Source organism: Vulpes lagopus, chromosome 6 (genome assembly GCF_018345385.1).
Source record: "Vulpes lagopus strain Blue_001 chromosome 6, ASM1834538v1, whole genome shotgun sequence".
NCBI lineage: Eukaryota > Metazoa > Chordata > Mammalia > Carnivora > Canidae > Vulpes > Vulpes lagopus.
Window position 1 is genome coordinate 122,255,961 of NC_054829.1, and position 14,725 is coordinate 122,270,685.

General features: G+C 33.9%; 1 protein-coding gene and 1 pseudogene across 1 annotated transcript in view; both read right to left on the reverse strand.

Annotated features, from left to right (window-relative positions):
* Positions 1–14,725, reverse strand: part of SCLT1 (sodium channel and clathrin linker 1) — a 176,835-nt gene that overhangs the window by 50,160 nt on the left and 111,950 nt on the right. The window contains exons 17-18 of the mRNA XM_041759726.1: positions 9,277–9,469; positions 1,950–2,146 (exon numbers count right to left, since the gene is read on the reverse strand). Of these exons, the coding sequence (XP_041615660.1) occupies positions 1,950–2,146; positions 9,277–9,469 (390 nt within the window). The remainder of the gene's footprint in view (positions 1–1,949; positions 2,147–9,276; positions 9,470–14,725) is intronic.
* LOC121493300 lies at positions 11,516–12,349 on the reverse strand (annotated as a pseudogene).

The window sequence follows — 14,725 nt, forward strand, 5'->3', positions numbered from 1 at the left end:
TGAACTTCTCATACAAATATTGATAGAAGTGGTAATAATGAATTTCTTTATTATCTTCCCAATCTTCGAAGGACATTAACTTTTTTTTTTTTTTTTTTGGCCATTAAAAATACTGTTTGCTTTAGAATAGGTATCTTTACAAAATTAAAGAAATTCTAGGGCAGCCTGGGTGGTGAAGCGGTTGAGCGCCGCCTGCAGCCCAGTGTGTGATCCTGGGAACCCGGGATTGGGTCCCACGTCGGGCTCCTTGCATGGAGCCTGCTTCTCCCTCTGCCTGTGTCTCAGCCTCTCTCTCTCTCTGTGTCTCTCATGAATAAATAAATAAAATCTTTAAGAAGAAAAAAAGAAAAATTCTATTCCTCATTTGCCAAGAGGCATTTTGAAATATCATTAAGTGGATATCAAATTTTATCAAATGCCCTTTGTGTTTCTATTGGGAACACCTTATGATTTTTCTCTTTAAAAAAGTTAATGCGGTAAATTATACTAACTTATTTTCTAATGTTTTAATAATTTAGCATTCCTGGGATAAGGCAAAATTGGTAAAAATTATTTTTCTTAGTTCTTTTAATGCTCTTAATAGATGCTTTTTATACTTCATTTAACTTTTTTAGTTGTGGTGGAGCGCTGTCAAATTGCCTAGCTCACCACTAAACGGGAAACAGAAATTCTCTTCTCTTAAATTCATTCTAAATACATTTTTATTCCAGCATTCTACCAAAACTGCTCTTTTCATGGCTAATAAAGACCATCAAAGAGTTCCAAACTAAAAGGTCCATTCTCTGTCTTAACCTTACTCAATTAGCAGCATTTTATAAAACAACAGTTAAGAGCATATTGTCATTACTGGTCATTTTGTTAGCTACGTGACTTTGAACAAGTTCCTTAACCTCCCTCAGTCTCAGTTTCTCTAACTGTAAAATGTAAATGATGTCCTCAACTTTGTAGGTTTGTCAAGATTAATTAAGTACATGTATGTTGTTTAGAACAACAAACATGTGCTAAGTAAATATCACCTATTATTATTGCTTATACTCCTGAAAAAAATTTTTTAAACCATTCTATCATGATTCTTATTTCTCTGGATATTCTTTCTCAGTTTGTTTCAGTGGACTTTTCATCTCCCCAGACTTTAACTTTTGGAACTCAGTCCTCAGACAGTCTAATTTATCTGGACTTCCTTTCTACATGTTCTCGTCCTATGACTTTAAAATCATGTTAATGACTCCCACATTTATAGCTCCCTTTACAATCTCTTCCCTGAATTCCAAACTTACGGACTCAAATGACTAGTTGATACCCCGATTTAAATGTTTTCTAGGCAGCTCATATTTAACATGGCTCAAACAAACTTTTTTAAATGATCTCCAACCCTTTAAAACCTAATCCAAGTTACAATCATTTTATGTATCAATTATTAGAGTACTTGTCTACCTCTCCCTTCTATCCTTTGCCTCTCTACAATCTATTATTCAAACTGCAATCAAACTGACTTATTGAACACTTAAGCCTGACCACATCACTCAAAGGCTCAAAGCCTTTCATAGCATCCCACTGCATTCAGCATAAAAGCTCAAGTACTTTCTGGGCAAGGATCAGCAAACATTTCCTTCAAGAGCCACAGAGCAAATTCTTTAGGCTTTGCAAATCAATCAGATTCTATTGCAACCACAAAACATTATTATGTTATACCTATATACAAAGAGTATTAAGATTCTAAACTGTCATGTTCATAAAAAAATCATTATATTTTGTGGAATATGCATAAAATTTACAAAAATATGCAGTATGAGTTTGGGCTTATAATGCTTAGTATTTTTCACAGCAGTTCAGTAAATATTTGCTGAATAAAAAATATAACATATTTTTACAAGAAGATTATGGCAAGGACATTAAATGTTAAATAATTTATTCCGTAAAATGTATCAAACAATTAATAGTGGACTTACTTTAGACTACTGATTCTAATTTCTGCACTTTCAGTAAGTTTCTTTGTTTCTTCTTTCCACCTATTGGCCGCCTTCTGTTGAGTCACTAAGAGATGCCTCAGTTCAACAGTGGAATTTCGATTACTGTCTTCCAGCTCTCTGAGTTGAACTTCAAATCCATGTTCCTTTATTGAAAATTCATGTTCCATTGTACTGATCTAAGGAATAAAATGAACACAGTATCTTCTTTTTCTTTTTTGTAATTGTAGGAGATATACTGATCAATGATATATACAAAAGGAATCATTTATTGTGTTTTTGTGGCACAGAAATGTGTGGATGAGAAGTCTATATAAAAATTAAGTTTACAATTTGCTTTATCACAAATGAAGACTTAGCCTATATTAATTATATAATTAAATAATTATATATTATATATAAATTTATAATATACTATAAATTTAGTGAAACCAGAATTATGATAGACAATTTTTTCCAACACTTTTCTCAACACCTTAAAAATGCCTGTAGGAAAAAAATATACCATCTAATAAAAAGTGCTCTTATTATCTACTTTAACTTCTGTTTCAAGTATCCATGGAGAATATTCATGCTCTCAGTACCTGAGAGTTTTTTACTCAAGCTATTAAAAAAAAGGTTACTAATTGTTATAAAGGATATAACTCAGGAATAGGCAAATGGAATAGATATATAGGGAAACGTATAGATACAGGGGGTATGTGGAGCTTCTATGACCTCTCCAAGTACACCACCCTCTTTGCACCTTGATGTGTTCAACAACTGAAAAGCTCAAGTCACTTCACACTATAAATTCCAAATTGTCTTTCAAATGGTTTTGTAAAGGAAATCATATACAAGAATTCCTTTACCACTTCAGTTATGACATAAATAAATAATCTTTTTTCAAGAAAAGACTATAATGATTCTCAGAATCTCACATGGAAATATTTTCCATTATTTACAGGTAATTTATGTCATTATAGTAAAACCACCTTAAGGCAGAATAAGCATATAAGTAAATGCTCTTTGGATATTCTAAAAGTTTTCTGGACTGGGGGATCAGGGAGAAAATTAAGCTGTAATGCTCTCAGGCATTTAACGAATGTAGTGAATTGCCCTGTCTTGTATGCCTCTAGAATGAAAACTACCTATTACCATCCTTGAGTCAATTGAGAAAATAGTCACTAGAACAATTTCTTTGGTGTACTCTAGGGCCATCTTTATCTCACTAAAAAAATATTATAAAGAATATCTTGTGGTATTTTTAAGTAATGTGCTTAAAAATCATCACAACCAGTATAGCTTCTAATCATTCATTAAACATAGCTACTTTCTTCTTCTTCTTCTTCTTTTTTTTTTTTTAAAGATTTTATTTATTCATGAGAGACACAGAGAAAGAGAGGCAGAGACACAGGCAGAGGGAGAAGCAGGCCCCATGCAGGGAGCCCGACGGGACCCGATCCCGATCCCAGGACCATGCCTCAGGCTAAAGGCAGGCCGCTAAACCGCTGAGCCACCCAGGGATCCCCTGCTACTTTTAAAATAAAAAAAGGATGAATAAAGGACTCAACTTTACTCAACACCAAGGAAAACCCAACAATAGCAAAATTCACAGTTTGTGTGGTAAATTGCAAACATGCTGTTCTTACTACTTCTGCTTAAATGCAAAGTGCTTCCTAAATTGCTTAAATTTGCTTTCTCAAATAGGACAGGAGTAGAAATTTAAGACTTTATAAATACTGGCCCTGTGAAAACCATCTTGGATTTATTAATTCTGTATTATAAGCCTCCTGAGGCTCCTTGATCCTGCTACTTTACTAATTTTTTTATTATTGGATTCTGCAAACTTAGAATTTGTTACTTCTTTTCTACCTCAATCTCAATTTTGGAGAAACCACGGTTCTGATGAAATTAGGCGGAATTGTCTGTTTCTGTCTTTGTCTCTCTTACACGTATTAAAAACTGCTATCTGCACCTATATAGTTTTATTTTTTTTATTTTTTTATTTTTTTTGCACCTATATAGTTTTAGAAGTCAGCCTGCCTAGTTAACTTCCTGTTTCCTCTTGGAAAAATCTATCTGCAATTTGACTGGCCTTGTTCTGAGGTCCTTCATGATAACCTGGTCTTTACCTCCTTCTACAAGCTTGTATTATGCCACTATTTCCTTCTCTTTGTGTCTGTCAAAATGCCTTCTCATTCGTGGCTCATTTTCACATATTCCCTTTGCCTAGAATAATCTTACCCCTCCTGCTTGTCTTAGTTATTTGTATTCAACTTTTAAAACTTAACCTCGGGATCCCTGGGTGGCGCAGCGGTTTGGCGCCTGCCTTTGGCCCAGGGCGCAATCCTGGAGACCCGGGATCGAGTCCCACGTCGGGCTCCCGGTGCATGGAGCCTGCTTCTCTCTCTGCCTGTGTCTCTGCCTCTCTCTCTCTGTGACTATCATAAATAAACTAAAAAATAAAAAAATAAAAAAAAAAATAAAACTTAACCTCAATTATTGCTTCCATCTTGACAAAATCAGATCCCTCTGTTTTAAGTTCTTACAGTGCCCTAAGTTCTTCCCAAAGTTCCTACTAGCTTGTAAATATATGTTTAAAGTTTGCCTATCTCCCTGCAAAAATTATGTTTTTAAGGAGGAGGTCGAGTCAGTGGGACTATGTCTTCGTTACAATCTTCAGCACCTAAAACATAGTAAAGTTATCAAAATACTTCTGTAAACAGAGTGAATGATGGCTTCTTGGTGTCAAAATTTAGCCTTTAATACACCCTAGATCCTTTGGCTGATGAAATTCCGGTTGTTACACTGGACAGGCTGGCAGTGATGTTGGAAAACTTCTGGGCTACAACTGGGTCTTCTACAACAAAAATCCCACTGAAAGAGACACCTGGGTGGCTCAGAGGTTGAGTGTCTGTCTTTGGCTCAGGGCGTGATTCTGGAGTCCTGGGATTGAGTCCCATGTCGGGCTTCCTGCATGGGGCCTGCTTCTCCCTCTGCCTATGTCTGCCTCTCTCTGTGGCTCTCATGAATAAATTAATAAATCTTAAAAAAAAATCCCACGGATGATTAAATTTAGTATGTTGGTAGGAAGAAAGGATTTATGGTCTCCCTCTCCTTTTTCCTTTGTATTCTTCCTCTGCAGAGAACCACTCACACAAATAGACTGGAATGTTTAAACTATCCATATCCTAATTTTATGTACTTATGAGGAGCATTTAGACCACAAAGAAATGGAGAACTCCAGCAGAAAGTACAAGTTAGAAAAGGCGAAAGCTAGGATTGAAAGGAATGTCGTGGCCTTAAGATCTAATGGAAAATTTTATATAATAAGTTGTAAGGTTCTCAGCCAACTGACCTCTCAATATCCAACTGTCTTGATCTTTGTGGCTCCTTTCAGTTTGTCTATGGAAGATCACATTCTTTTTCAAGGGGGAAGAAAAGCAGTGAAATGTAGCACTAGGTTCCCGTGTTGGCAAAGAAGGAATCAGCTTCAAAGCAACAGTTATCTGACAGTGATCCTCTTTATAAAATACAATTTATAGCTATCTAGTTAATTAAGAGGTTCTGTCCTTTATTTATCAATAATTATTCTCTTAAGCTATAACGCAGACTTGGCAAAAAAGGAGTTTTGGTGGGATACGTGGGATAGATATACTGTCATTCTTTTGTTCTCTAAAACATCAATTACTGTCTTCAACTGTTAAAGACAGATAAAATGTAGTACCAGATAGTTGAGTCATTGATTCCTCTCTCCCCCATTATAAAAACCAAACCCCCAAAACAGATATATTATAAAATAATGGAAAATAAAAAAATAAATAAAAACAAACATAAGGCCTCTGTAATCTACAAGTCAAGAGATAACTACTTCTACATAATTGTTTTTATTTATGAATTTTAGAATTTAGATTAGTATATACAGAATTGCAACATATATACAAATATGTATTCATATTTTTAAAATTATTTTTAAGCTTAGAATATAGCAATATAAAAACAAATATTTGGAAACAATTTTTGATGATTCAATAAAGTATTTTGTAGATGTGCCATTTCATTGTTCCTTAATTTCTAGATAGATATAGCTTCTAATTTGTTGTTATGAATAATGCTGCAATGAATTTTTTTAAACTGTGAAATATTCTAATTATTTTCTTATGAACAAATTTAAGGCTGTGTAGCATTTTAAACTCTCAGCAGCATATTCACTCCACTGACAATTATGCAGTTAATCAATAGTAAGTTTAAACTTTTAAAAAGTTGTTTATTAGCAATTTGTTTCCTTAGTTTGTGAATTCTGTTCATGTCTCATACATATATTTTTATAGGTTACAAATATTCTTTAATATTTTAAAAGCTCCTTATACATGAATGGTTTTTGCCTTTTGTCATATTTGGTAAAATTATTTCCCCAGTTATTTCTTTTCTAAACATTTAAAAAATGGTTCTAAGTATTTAAAAACTTTATATACTTAAACCTATCAATATATTCGTTTGTAATTTCTTTCTTTTTTTGTTGTTTTGGTAGGAAAGTTCCTTTCCATCTATCAATTATACATTTGCCTACATTTCCTACTACATTTTAGTGTCACTGGTAACTTTTACTTATTAATCCATATGAAATTTGTAATATGAAATTTAAAATACAAGAGGAAGATGTAACAATTTTTCACTAAAGTACACTGACTTATGGAAATGTTTTGGTATAAGAACTTCCAAGTACACACAAAATAGAAATATTACAATGAATGAATATGCCCATCATCCAGCTTCCCAAGCATCAAACTCAAAGCTATTTTTATCTACAATCCTACTGACCCTCCTTTGCCAAGATTTATCTTTTGCTTACAACAAACTACATAAGTCTTAAGAGTACAACTGATGTTTTACACATATACTGACATACCAGAGTCACTACTCTAATACCCCACGAGGCTCCCTCATTTGCCCTTCTAATCATTACTCACTCTTTGAAAACATAACTGTTATTCTGATCTCATCCTCATAGGTAATTATGCTTATTCTTTACTCTCGTATAATATTAATAGATTATGAGTTTTTTTTAACATCTGGCTTCTTTGTTCAATATTTGGTCTGTAAGACTCATTCATTATTACTTATAGAAATAGTTCAGTCTTTTCTATTCCTGTATCTATTTCATGATATGAGTACAGCACCATTTATTTATGTAATCTCATGTGGATGGACATTTGAGTTATTCTCAGTGTTTGATATGCTTAAAACTTCCGTGAGTATTCTTATAGACACGTTTTCATGAACATACGCACTCATATCTGTGGGTATGTAGCCAGGATTATTTGGTATTGTATGCATGCATGTATGCCCAACTTTAAAAGACATTAGTAACTGGTGGTGGTTGTGCCAGCTTACATTCCCAAAGTATTGTATGGAAGTTCCAGTTGCTTTATATCTTTGTCAACACTTGATTTTTTTTTTTTTTTTTAATTTTAGCATTCTGGTGGATATGTAGTGGTACCTCATTGTAATTTTAATTATATTTTGCTGATAAATAATGCAGTTGAACTTTTCATATATTCTTTTTTGTGACATGCATATTTAAGTATTTTGCCCATTTTTGGAAATGGGGTGCTTGTTTTTTCCTTATTAATTGCTGTTTCATCATTATTAACTGGTAACAGGTTTTATATTCTAGATATTAGTCCTTTTTGTATTATATTAGTATATATAAAAGTATATTTATATATTATTTGTATTATAAATATATTCTATTATACATATGTCATCTATATTTTATGTATTACAAATACTTTCTGTATTACGCTTTCTCTTGCTTTCACTCCCTTACTGGTATCCTTTTTTCTTTTTTGACAATTTAGATTGTGATTTTTAATAGGCAAAACTGGAAATCAGGGCCAGCATTGTACTTAATGGTATCTTTTGATGACTCAATATTAATTTAATGAAATCCATTTTTGTTATGATTATTGCTTTTTGTGTTCTCATTAAGAAATTCTTACCCAAGGTCATGAAGATTTTCTCTTTGAAGCTCCATTGTGTTATATGTTGCATTCAGGTCTACAAGGCAGCTCAAATTAATGTGAATGTATGGTATGACATAAGGGTCAAGGCTTCTTTTTAAAATATGGACCCAACTGATCTAGCACATTTATCACAAAGATAATTCTTTCCATATTGAACAATGGTGGTGCTTTTGTTATAAATGATGGGATTATGAAAAATGAGTTTGTTCCTGGACTGTGTTTTGTTTCACCGATTATTATTATTATATTGATAGCACGCTGTCTTAATTACTGTAGCTTTATATTGTCTTGATTCCCCAAAGACTAGAAGCAGAAGGAGCAGCAGGCAGACGGAGAGGGAGGAGGAAAGTCCCTGCTGAGCTGGAAGCCCAATGTGGGGCTTGATCCCAATCAGGATCCAAGCTAAAGGCAGACACCCAACTGACTGAACCACCTAGGCACCCCCAGATTCAAGCTTTTAAAAATAACTAGATGTTTGATGCTTGCAGTAGGAGGCATTCGATGAATATGTGTTGATATGAATTAGGTTGGAATATGACTTCATAGGAGTATACAGCAACAAAAAACCAAAGTGAAACATGAATACTTCTACTTTATATCCTTTCTATGAAAGTGGAAGATACAGATCTTTATTATAAAGAGTTAATGTCAATTTTTATAAAAGTTGCATGGAATGGGCTAAGGCAAGCAACATGATGGTGATGTGAGACCAGTGCTTCTTGAAACTCCCTTAAACAGGTTAACTTGTTCTTATCATCCTTGCTAGTTAAACAGTAGCATGTTTAACATAGCACGATGAAGGAGGAAAGGAGAGTGAAAACAAAGGAGAATTTTTTTTCTAGAGATTTTTGTCTCTTGCCTTCCTCCTAGCATGGAAATTTTAGACTACCTATGAGAAGTTCTCAAAGCATACTGATGTAGCATCCTCTATAAAGCTAGTTTTTAGAGTTCAGTATGTAAGAAGCTATTATAGAAGAAGAGAGGATGGCAGTCTATAAAGTTATCTAATCTATAGTTTTGCTAGCACTGCTTAAATTGCTTTGGCAGGAATATCAGTGTATTTCATGGTTGGAAAGAATTTTGTGTGTGTGTGGATAGTGAAAGCAATCATTTTCAAGTATGCTTGCCAAATTCTACAATACAAAAAAGACTGGTTAATGCTCTGCATTATGATTTAGTGCTAGCTGATGAACAGGCAAAAAAAAGAAAAAAGGCCTTAAAATGTTTTATCGGGTCTTTCCAAATATTCTTTATAGTTTGACTTTCACAAGTGCACATTTAACTTTAAGTCTTGAAAATACCTTTAATTTGGCTTTTTTTTGAGCCTCAAGAGCAATCTTCCTTAAATCCTCAGTCTCTTTCTGTAACTGTTCATTTTCTTGCTGAAGTTTCAGCCTTTGTTCACTGACAAATCCACAGTTCTCTCTCTCAGACTCCAATACGTCTTGAAGTTTCCGAATCATTTCTTGGCAACGTGATATCTCTTCTGAGGAACTGATTAAAAAAACAAAAAGAACCTTTAAACTTAATGATCTGTATTTGAAGTCAAGAAGTCTATGTTTTATAGTAAAGACTTGTTTTCTTTGCTCTGACCCATTTCTTTTCACTGTTGATTTAAGCTATATTAATTTCACAATGTTGTATTATCCCAAGAAAATACATCCAATTTAGCAATCTTAACTAATGAATTGAACTGTTACCACTCTAGAAAATCTACATCAACTTTTTTCAAATTTTTATTAACAGTGAGAATCACTGTGTAACAAGGACTTCAAGGGGATAAACTGAAGCTACTGGTAAGGAAGGTGAAGTAGGTAATGATCAAAATTCCTTTATTACTTCAATTGACTCCATAAGAAGACACATTAGCTGTCTATCTTACTAAATTACAATAAGATCTATTTCATATTTTCCTGTTATAGGACTTAAAAATGTTTTTAAAAAAACTTTGTTCTAGAAACCTCTTATGAGTTTAAATAGGTTATATTTCTTGAACTTTCTCAACAATGGATTATTGGGTGACATAATCTTCAAACACATATATTGCTTCAATATATTGCTAATTTCCATTTCTATCTTTAAAAATGTCCATCTTTTAAGGAGCCTCGGTGTCCATCAAAAGATGAATGGATAAAGAAGATGTGGTTTATGTATACAATGGAATATTACTCAGCCATTAGAAACGACAAATACCCACCATTTGCTTCAACGTGGATGGAACTGGAAGGTATTACGCTGAGTGAAGTAAGTCAATCGGAGAAGGACAAACATTATATGGTCTCATTCATTTGGGGAATATAAATAATAGTGAAAGGGAATATAAGGGAAGGGAGAAGAAATGTGTGGGAAATATCAGAAAGGGAGACAGAACATAAAGACTCCTAACTCTGGGAAATGAACTACGGGTGGTGGAAGGGGAGGAGGGCGGGGAGTGGGGGTGAATGGGTGACGGGCACTGAGGGGGGCACTTGACGGGATGAGCACTGGGTGTTATTCTGTATGTTGGTAAATTGAACACCAATAAAAAATAAATTTATTATAAAAAAATAAATAAAAATGTCCATCTTTTGAATCCAGCTAATCAAATACTGTGACATTATCTGATTAATAGGTGTTAGAGGGAATATACAAGGTCTTTTACTTCCATAATCCTGTGGTTCTTTTTCCTATTTCAACTTTGGCTGATAAAGTTCCTAATGAAATGATAGATCTAGGCAATGATTATCAAAGGATGATAAATTCAGAAGGATGCTAACATCAGAAATGATCACATATTATGTGCCTCCAAACTGAAGTCCAAAATATTACTGCTTATGAAGAATTCTTATAAAAAAATGTGAACTGGATCCCATCAAACTTCTTGATTTGATTATTAGTTTTTAGATTTGATTATGGGACAGAGTTTTATGTAATTATGGGACAGAGAAAACAAGGTAAATGGCATCACATATAGGCATGAGGCAGAAGAAACTAGAATATGAACAACCTAGGTTTTCAACAAATTGTAAGAAAAAAAAATAGAGAAGGGGGGATAACTAGAAATAAATAGCTATCTATCTACCTCCCCTTTCTACATCCAATCATCTGTTGATGGACACTTAGGTTCTTTCCATATGTTGGTTACTGTGAATAATACTCCAAAGAACATAGGAGTGTAGATATCTTTTTGAGACAGTCATTTTGTTTCCTTTGGATATATACATAGAAGTGAGATTGCTGGATCAGATGGTAGTTTTTTAAATTTTTTGAGGAATCTCCATACTCTGTTTTCCATAGTGGCTGTATCAATTTACATTCCCACCAACAATGTCCAAGAGCTTCCTTTTCTCTACATTCTCACTGACACTCTTTTTTATGGGGGGGGGGTAGATTTAACAGTTTATTATAATCTATGAGTGTCATTTAAAAAGCATGAGTCCATTAAACCATGTAGAAGTATACAAAAAGTCTGCAAAACAAAACATCCTTCAACATTTTAAGTAAAGAGATGATCTGAAATTCTGGATTTTCCAATCACTTCTTTATTATGCTAATGAAAACCTAATAATCCTTAACTTCAGTTGAAGTAAAACTCCGAAATCTGGCTTCACTGCAGGTTCCAACTTCTATTTATCTTGTCATCTACCCTTCAAAGCTTTCCTTTAGGGTTAATATGACTGTACAAATGGCATCTTCAAGTTCCAGATCTTTGTTGTTTTTCACAAGGAAAGTCTTCCTATTTACATAGTTCTTTCCCACTGCTGAGGCTTTTCAGGCAAAGTGAGCTCCAAAAGGATCTGAATGAAAGAAATACAGTTGCCCCTTATTCCAACCAGAGATTACTAAAGAAACTCCAAATGGATGAACACCACCTGACTGAGTGTATTCCTGCATCACAGACACTACTCCTTATACCAGCTGAGCTTCTGGAATGGGTTCTTGGTAAGCCAGACAGTACTGCTGAGCTAATTTTTGAGCTCTGTGCACAAGCACTCTGTAATTTGGGCCCATGCCACTATACTCCAAGCCTACACACTCAGTAAGTGGTTCCACTTGTGTACACCTTGCTAATTCATACAGAATGGATTTGTTTCTTCTCAGTTGCCAAGATCACACTATTTTCAGCTTTAATTCCCACTGGAGTGGCTCCTCCAGCTACAGGAGTACAAATCTGGTAAGTTTACCAGATGGGCTAAATGTAGTCTCTGCCATCTTTACCTGGAGTCTCTCTTTTGTCTTTTTGATATTAGCCATTCCAACAGGTGTAGAGTGATATATCTCAATGTGGTTTTGATTTGCATTTCCCTGATCATCAGTGATGATGAGCACCTTTTGATATACTTGTTGGCCATTTGTATGTCTTCTGAGAAAAGTTTCTTCAGGTCCTTTTCCCATTTCTAAAGTAGTTTATCTGTTTTGCTATTGAGTCATCCAACTTCCTTATATATTTTGGATATTAACTCCTTATTAGATGTACTGCTTGCAAATATTTTCTCCTATGTTGTAGGTGGTCTCTTTGTTCTCTTTTCTTCTTTGCTGTGCAGAAGCTTCTTAGTTTGATATAATTCCACTCATCTATTTTGCTTTTGTTACTTGTATTCATAGGGTCATATCTAAAAATCACTTTGAAGATCAACGTCAAGAAGCTTTTCCCCTGTTTTCTTCTAGTAGTTTTACAGTTTCAGGACTTATATTTCAGTCTTGGATCCATTTTGATTTGCTTTTTGTATATGATGTGAGCTAAGAGTCCATTTCATTCTTCTGCATGTGGACATCCAGACATCATTTATTGAAAAGACAATCCTTTTCCCACTGTATGTTCTTGGCACTCTTGTCAAAGATCAGCTGGCCATAAATGCATGCATTTTTTCTGGGCTCTCTATTCTGTTCCATTGATCTATATGTCTGTTTTATTCCTGTACCAAACTGTTTTTATTATTGAAGATTGTATTTTTTTTTAAAGACTTTATTTATTTATTCATGAGAGAGAGAGAGAGAGAGGCAGAAACAGGCAGAAGAAGAAGCAGGTTTTATGAAGGGAGCCTGACGTGGGACTCGATCCCAGGTCTCTAGGATCACGTCCTGGGCTGAAGGTGGCGGTAAACTGCTGAGCTGCCCAGGCTGCCCGAAGACTTGTATTTTGAAATCAGGAATTGTGATGCGTTCAGCTTGTTCTTACTTTAGACTGTTGTGTCTATTTGAAGTCTTCTGAGGTTCATTATGAATTTTAGGATTGTTTTTTCTATTTTTGTGGAAAATGCCCCTGGAAATTTGATAGAATTTTACTGAATCTGAAGACTGCTTTGGGAAGAACGGACATTTTAACAATATTATTTCATCCAATTCATGAAGATCATATCTTTACATTTATATATGACTTCTTCAATTTCTTTCACCAATGATTTTTAGTTTTCAGTTTTTTCCACTTCCTTGGTTAAATTTAAGTATTTTATTCATTTTGATGCAATTTCAAGTGGATTGTTAATTTCTTTTTCAAATAGTTTGCTGTTAGTATATAGAAATGCAACTGATCTTGGTTGCATAAAATTGTCAAGCAGTTCATGGATCTCCATTTCTTCTGGGTCAGATTTTGCTGATTTTGTATCCTATAGCTTTACTGAATTTATGTATTAGATCTAATGACTTCTTTGGTGGTATCTTCAAGGTTTTTTCAATATACATAGGATCACATCATCTGTAAACACAGTCAATTTTACTTCTAATTTGTATGCATTTTTTTTGTTTTATAGTTCCTTTACTTCTATTTTAGCTGTCTTCTTTTGTGATTTGCTGTATTTTTACAGTAGTTGCTTTCATTCCTTTCTCTTTATCTTTTGTGTGTTTACACATTTTTTTCTGATTTGCATGAGGCTTACATAAAATCTTAGTTTTAAATTTATAACAATTTAACTTCAATCACATAAAATCTCCACATTTACTTCTCTGCTCCCTCACATTTTTGTTCCTGATGTCATACTTTTTACATCTTTTTATACTGTGTATCAATTAACACATTATTGTATCTCTATTATTAATAATCTTACTTTTTAACTTCTAGATTAAAGTTAAACACGACTTATATACTACTATTACATTCAGAGTATTCTGAGTTTGACCATATACTTACTTTTCCCAGTGAGTTTTATACTTTCATGTGTTCTTATGTTGCTAATTAGTATCCTTTCATTTCACTTGAAAAACTCTTTGTATTTCTTGTACAGCAACTTTAATGGTAATGAGCTTTGAGCTTTTGTTTGTCTTAGAAAATTTTTAATCTCTCCTTCATTTCTGATGGACAACTTTGCTGGGTATAGTATTCCTGGTTTGCGTTTTTTTTTTTTTCTTCAGTACTTTGAATATATCATGCCACTTTTTCTCTGCTGCAAGGTTTCTTCTAAAAAATCTATTGATAGTTATACAGGGATTGAGGGGCATGCCCTGTATGTGATGAATCACTTCCTGTTTTCAAAATTATTTTTTCTTTATTTTTGGTAATTTGATATAATGCATCTAAGTGAAGACCTCTTGATGTTAATTAAGCCTATCTGTGATTCTTTGGGTGTCATGGATCGGGATGTTCAACTCCCTCTCCAGATTTAGGAAGCCTTCCATCATTTCCTTATAAACCCGTTCCTTTCTCATTCTGTGCTTCTTCTGGGATTTTCAAAATGTACATATTGGTTTACTTGAAGATATTCCACAACTCACATAGGTTTTCTTCACCCTTTTTCACTCTTTCTTCTCTTTGTTCCTCTAACTGGATGATTTCAA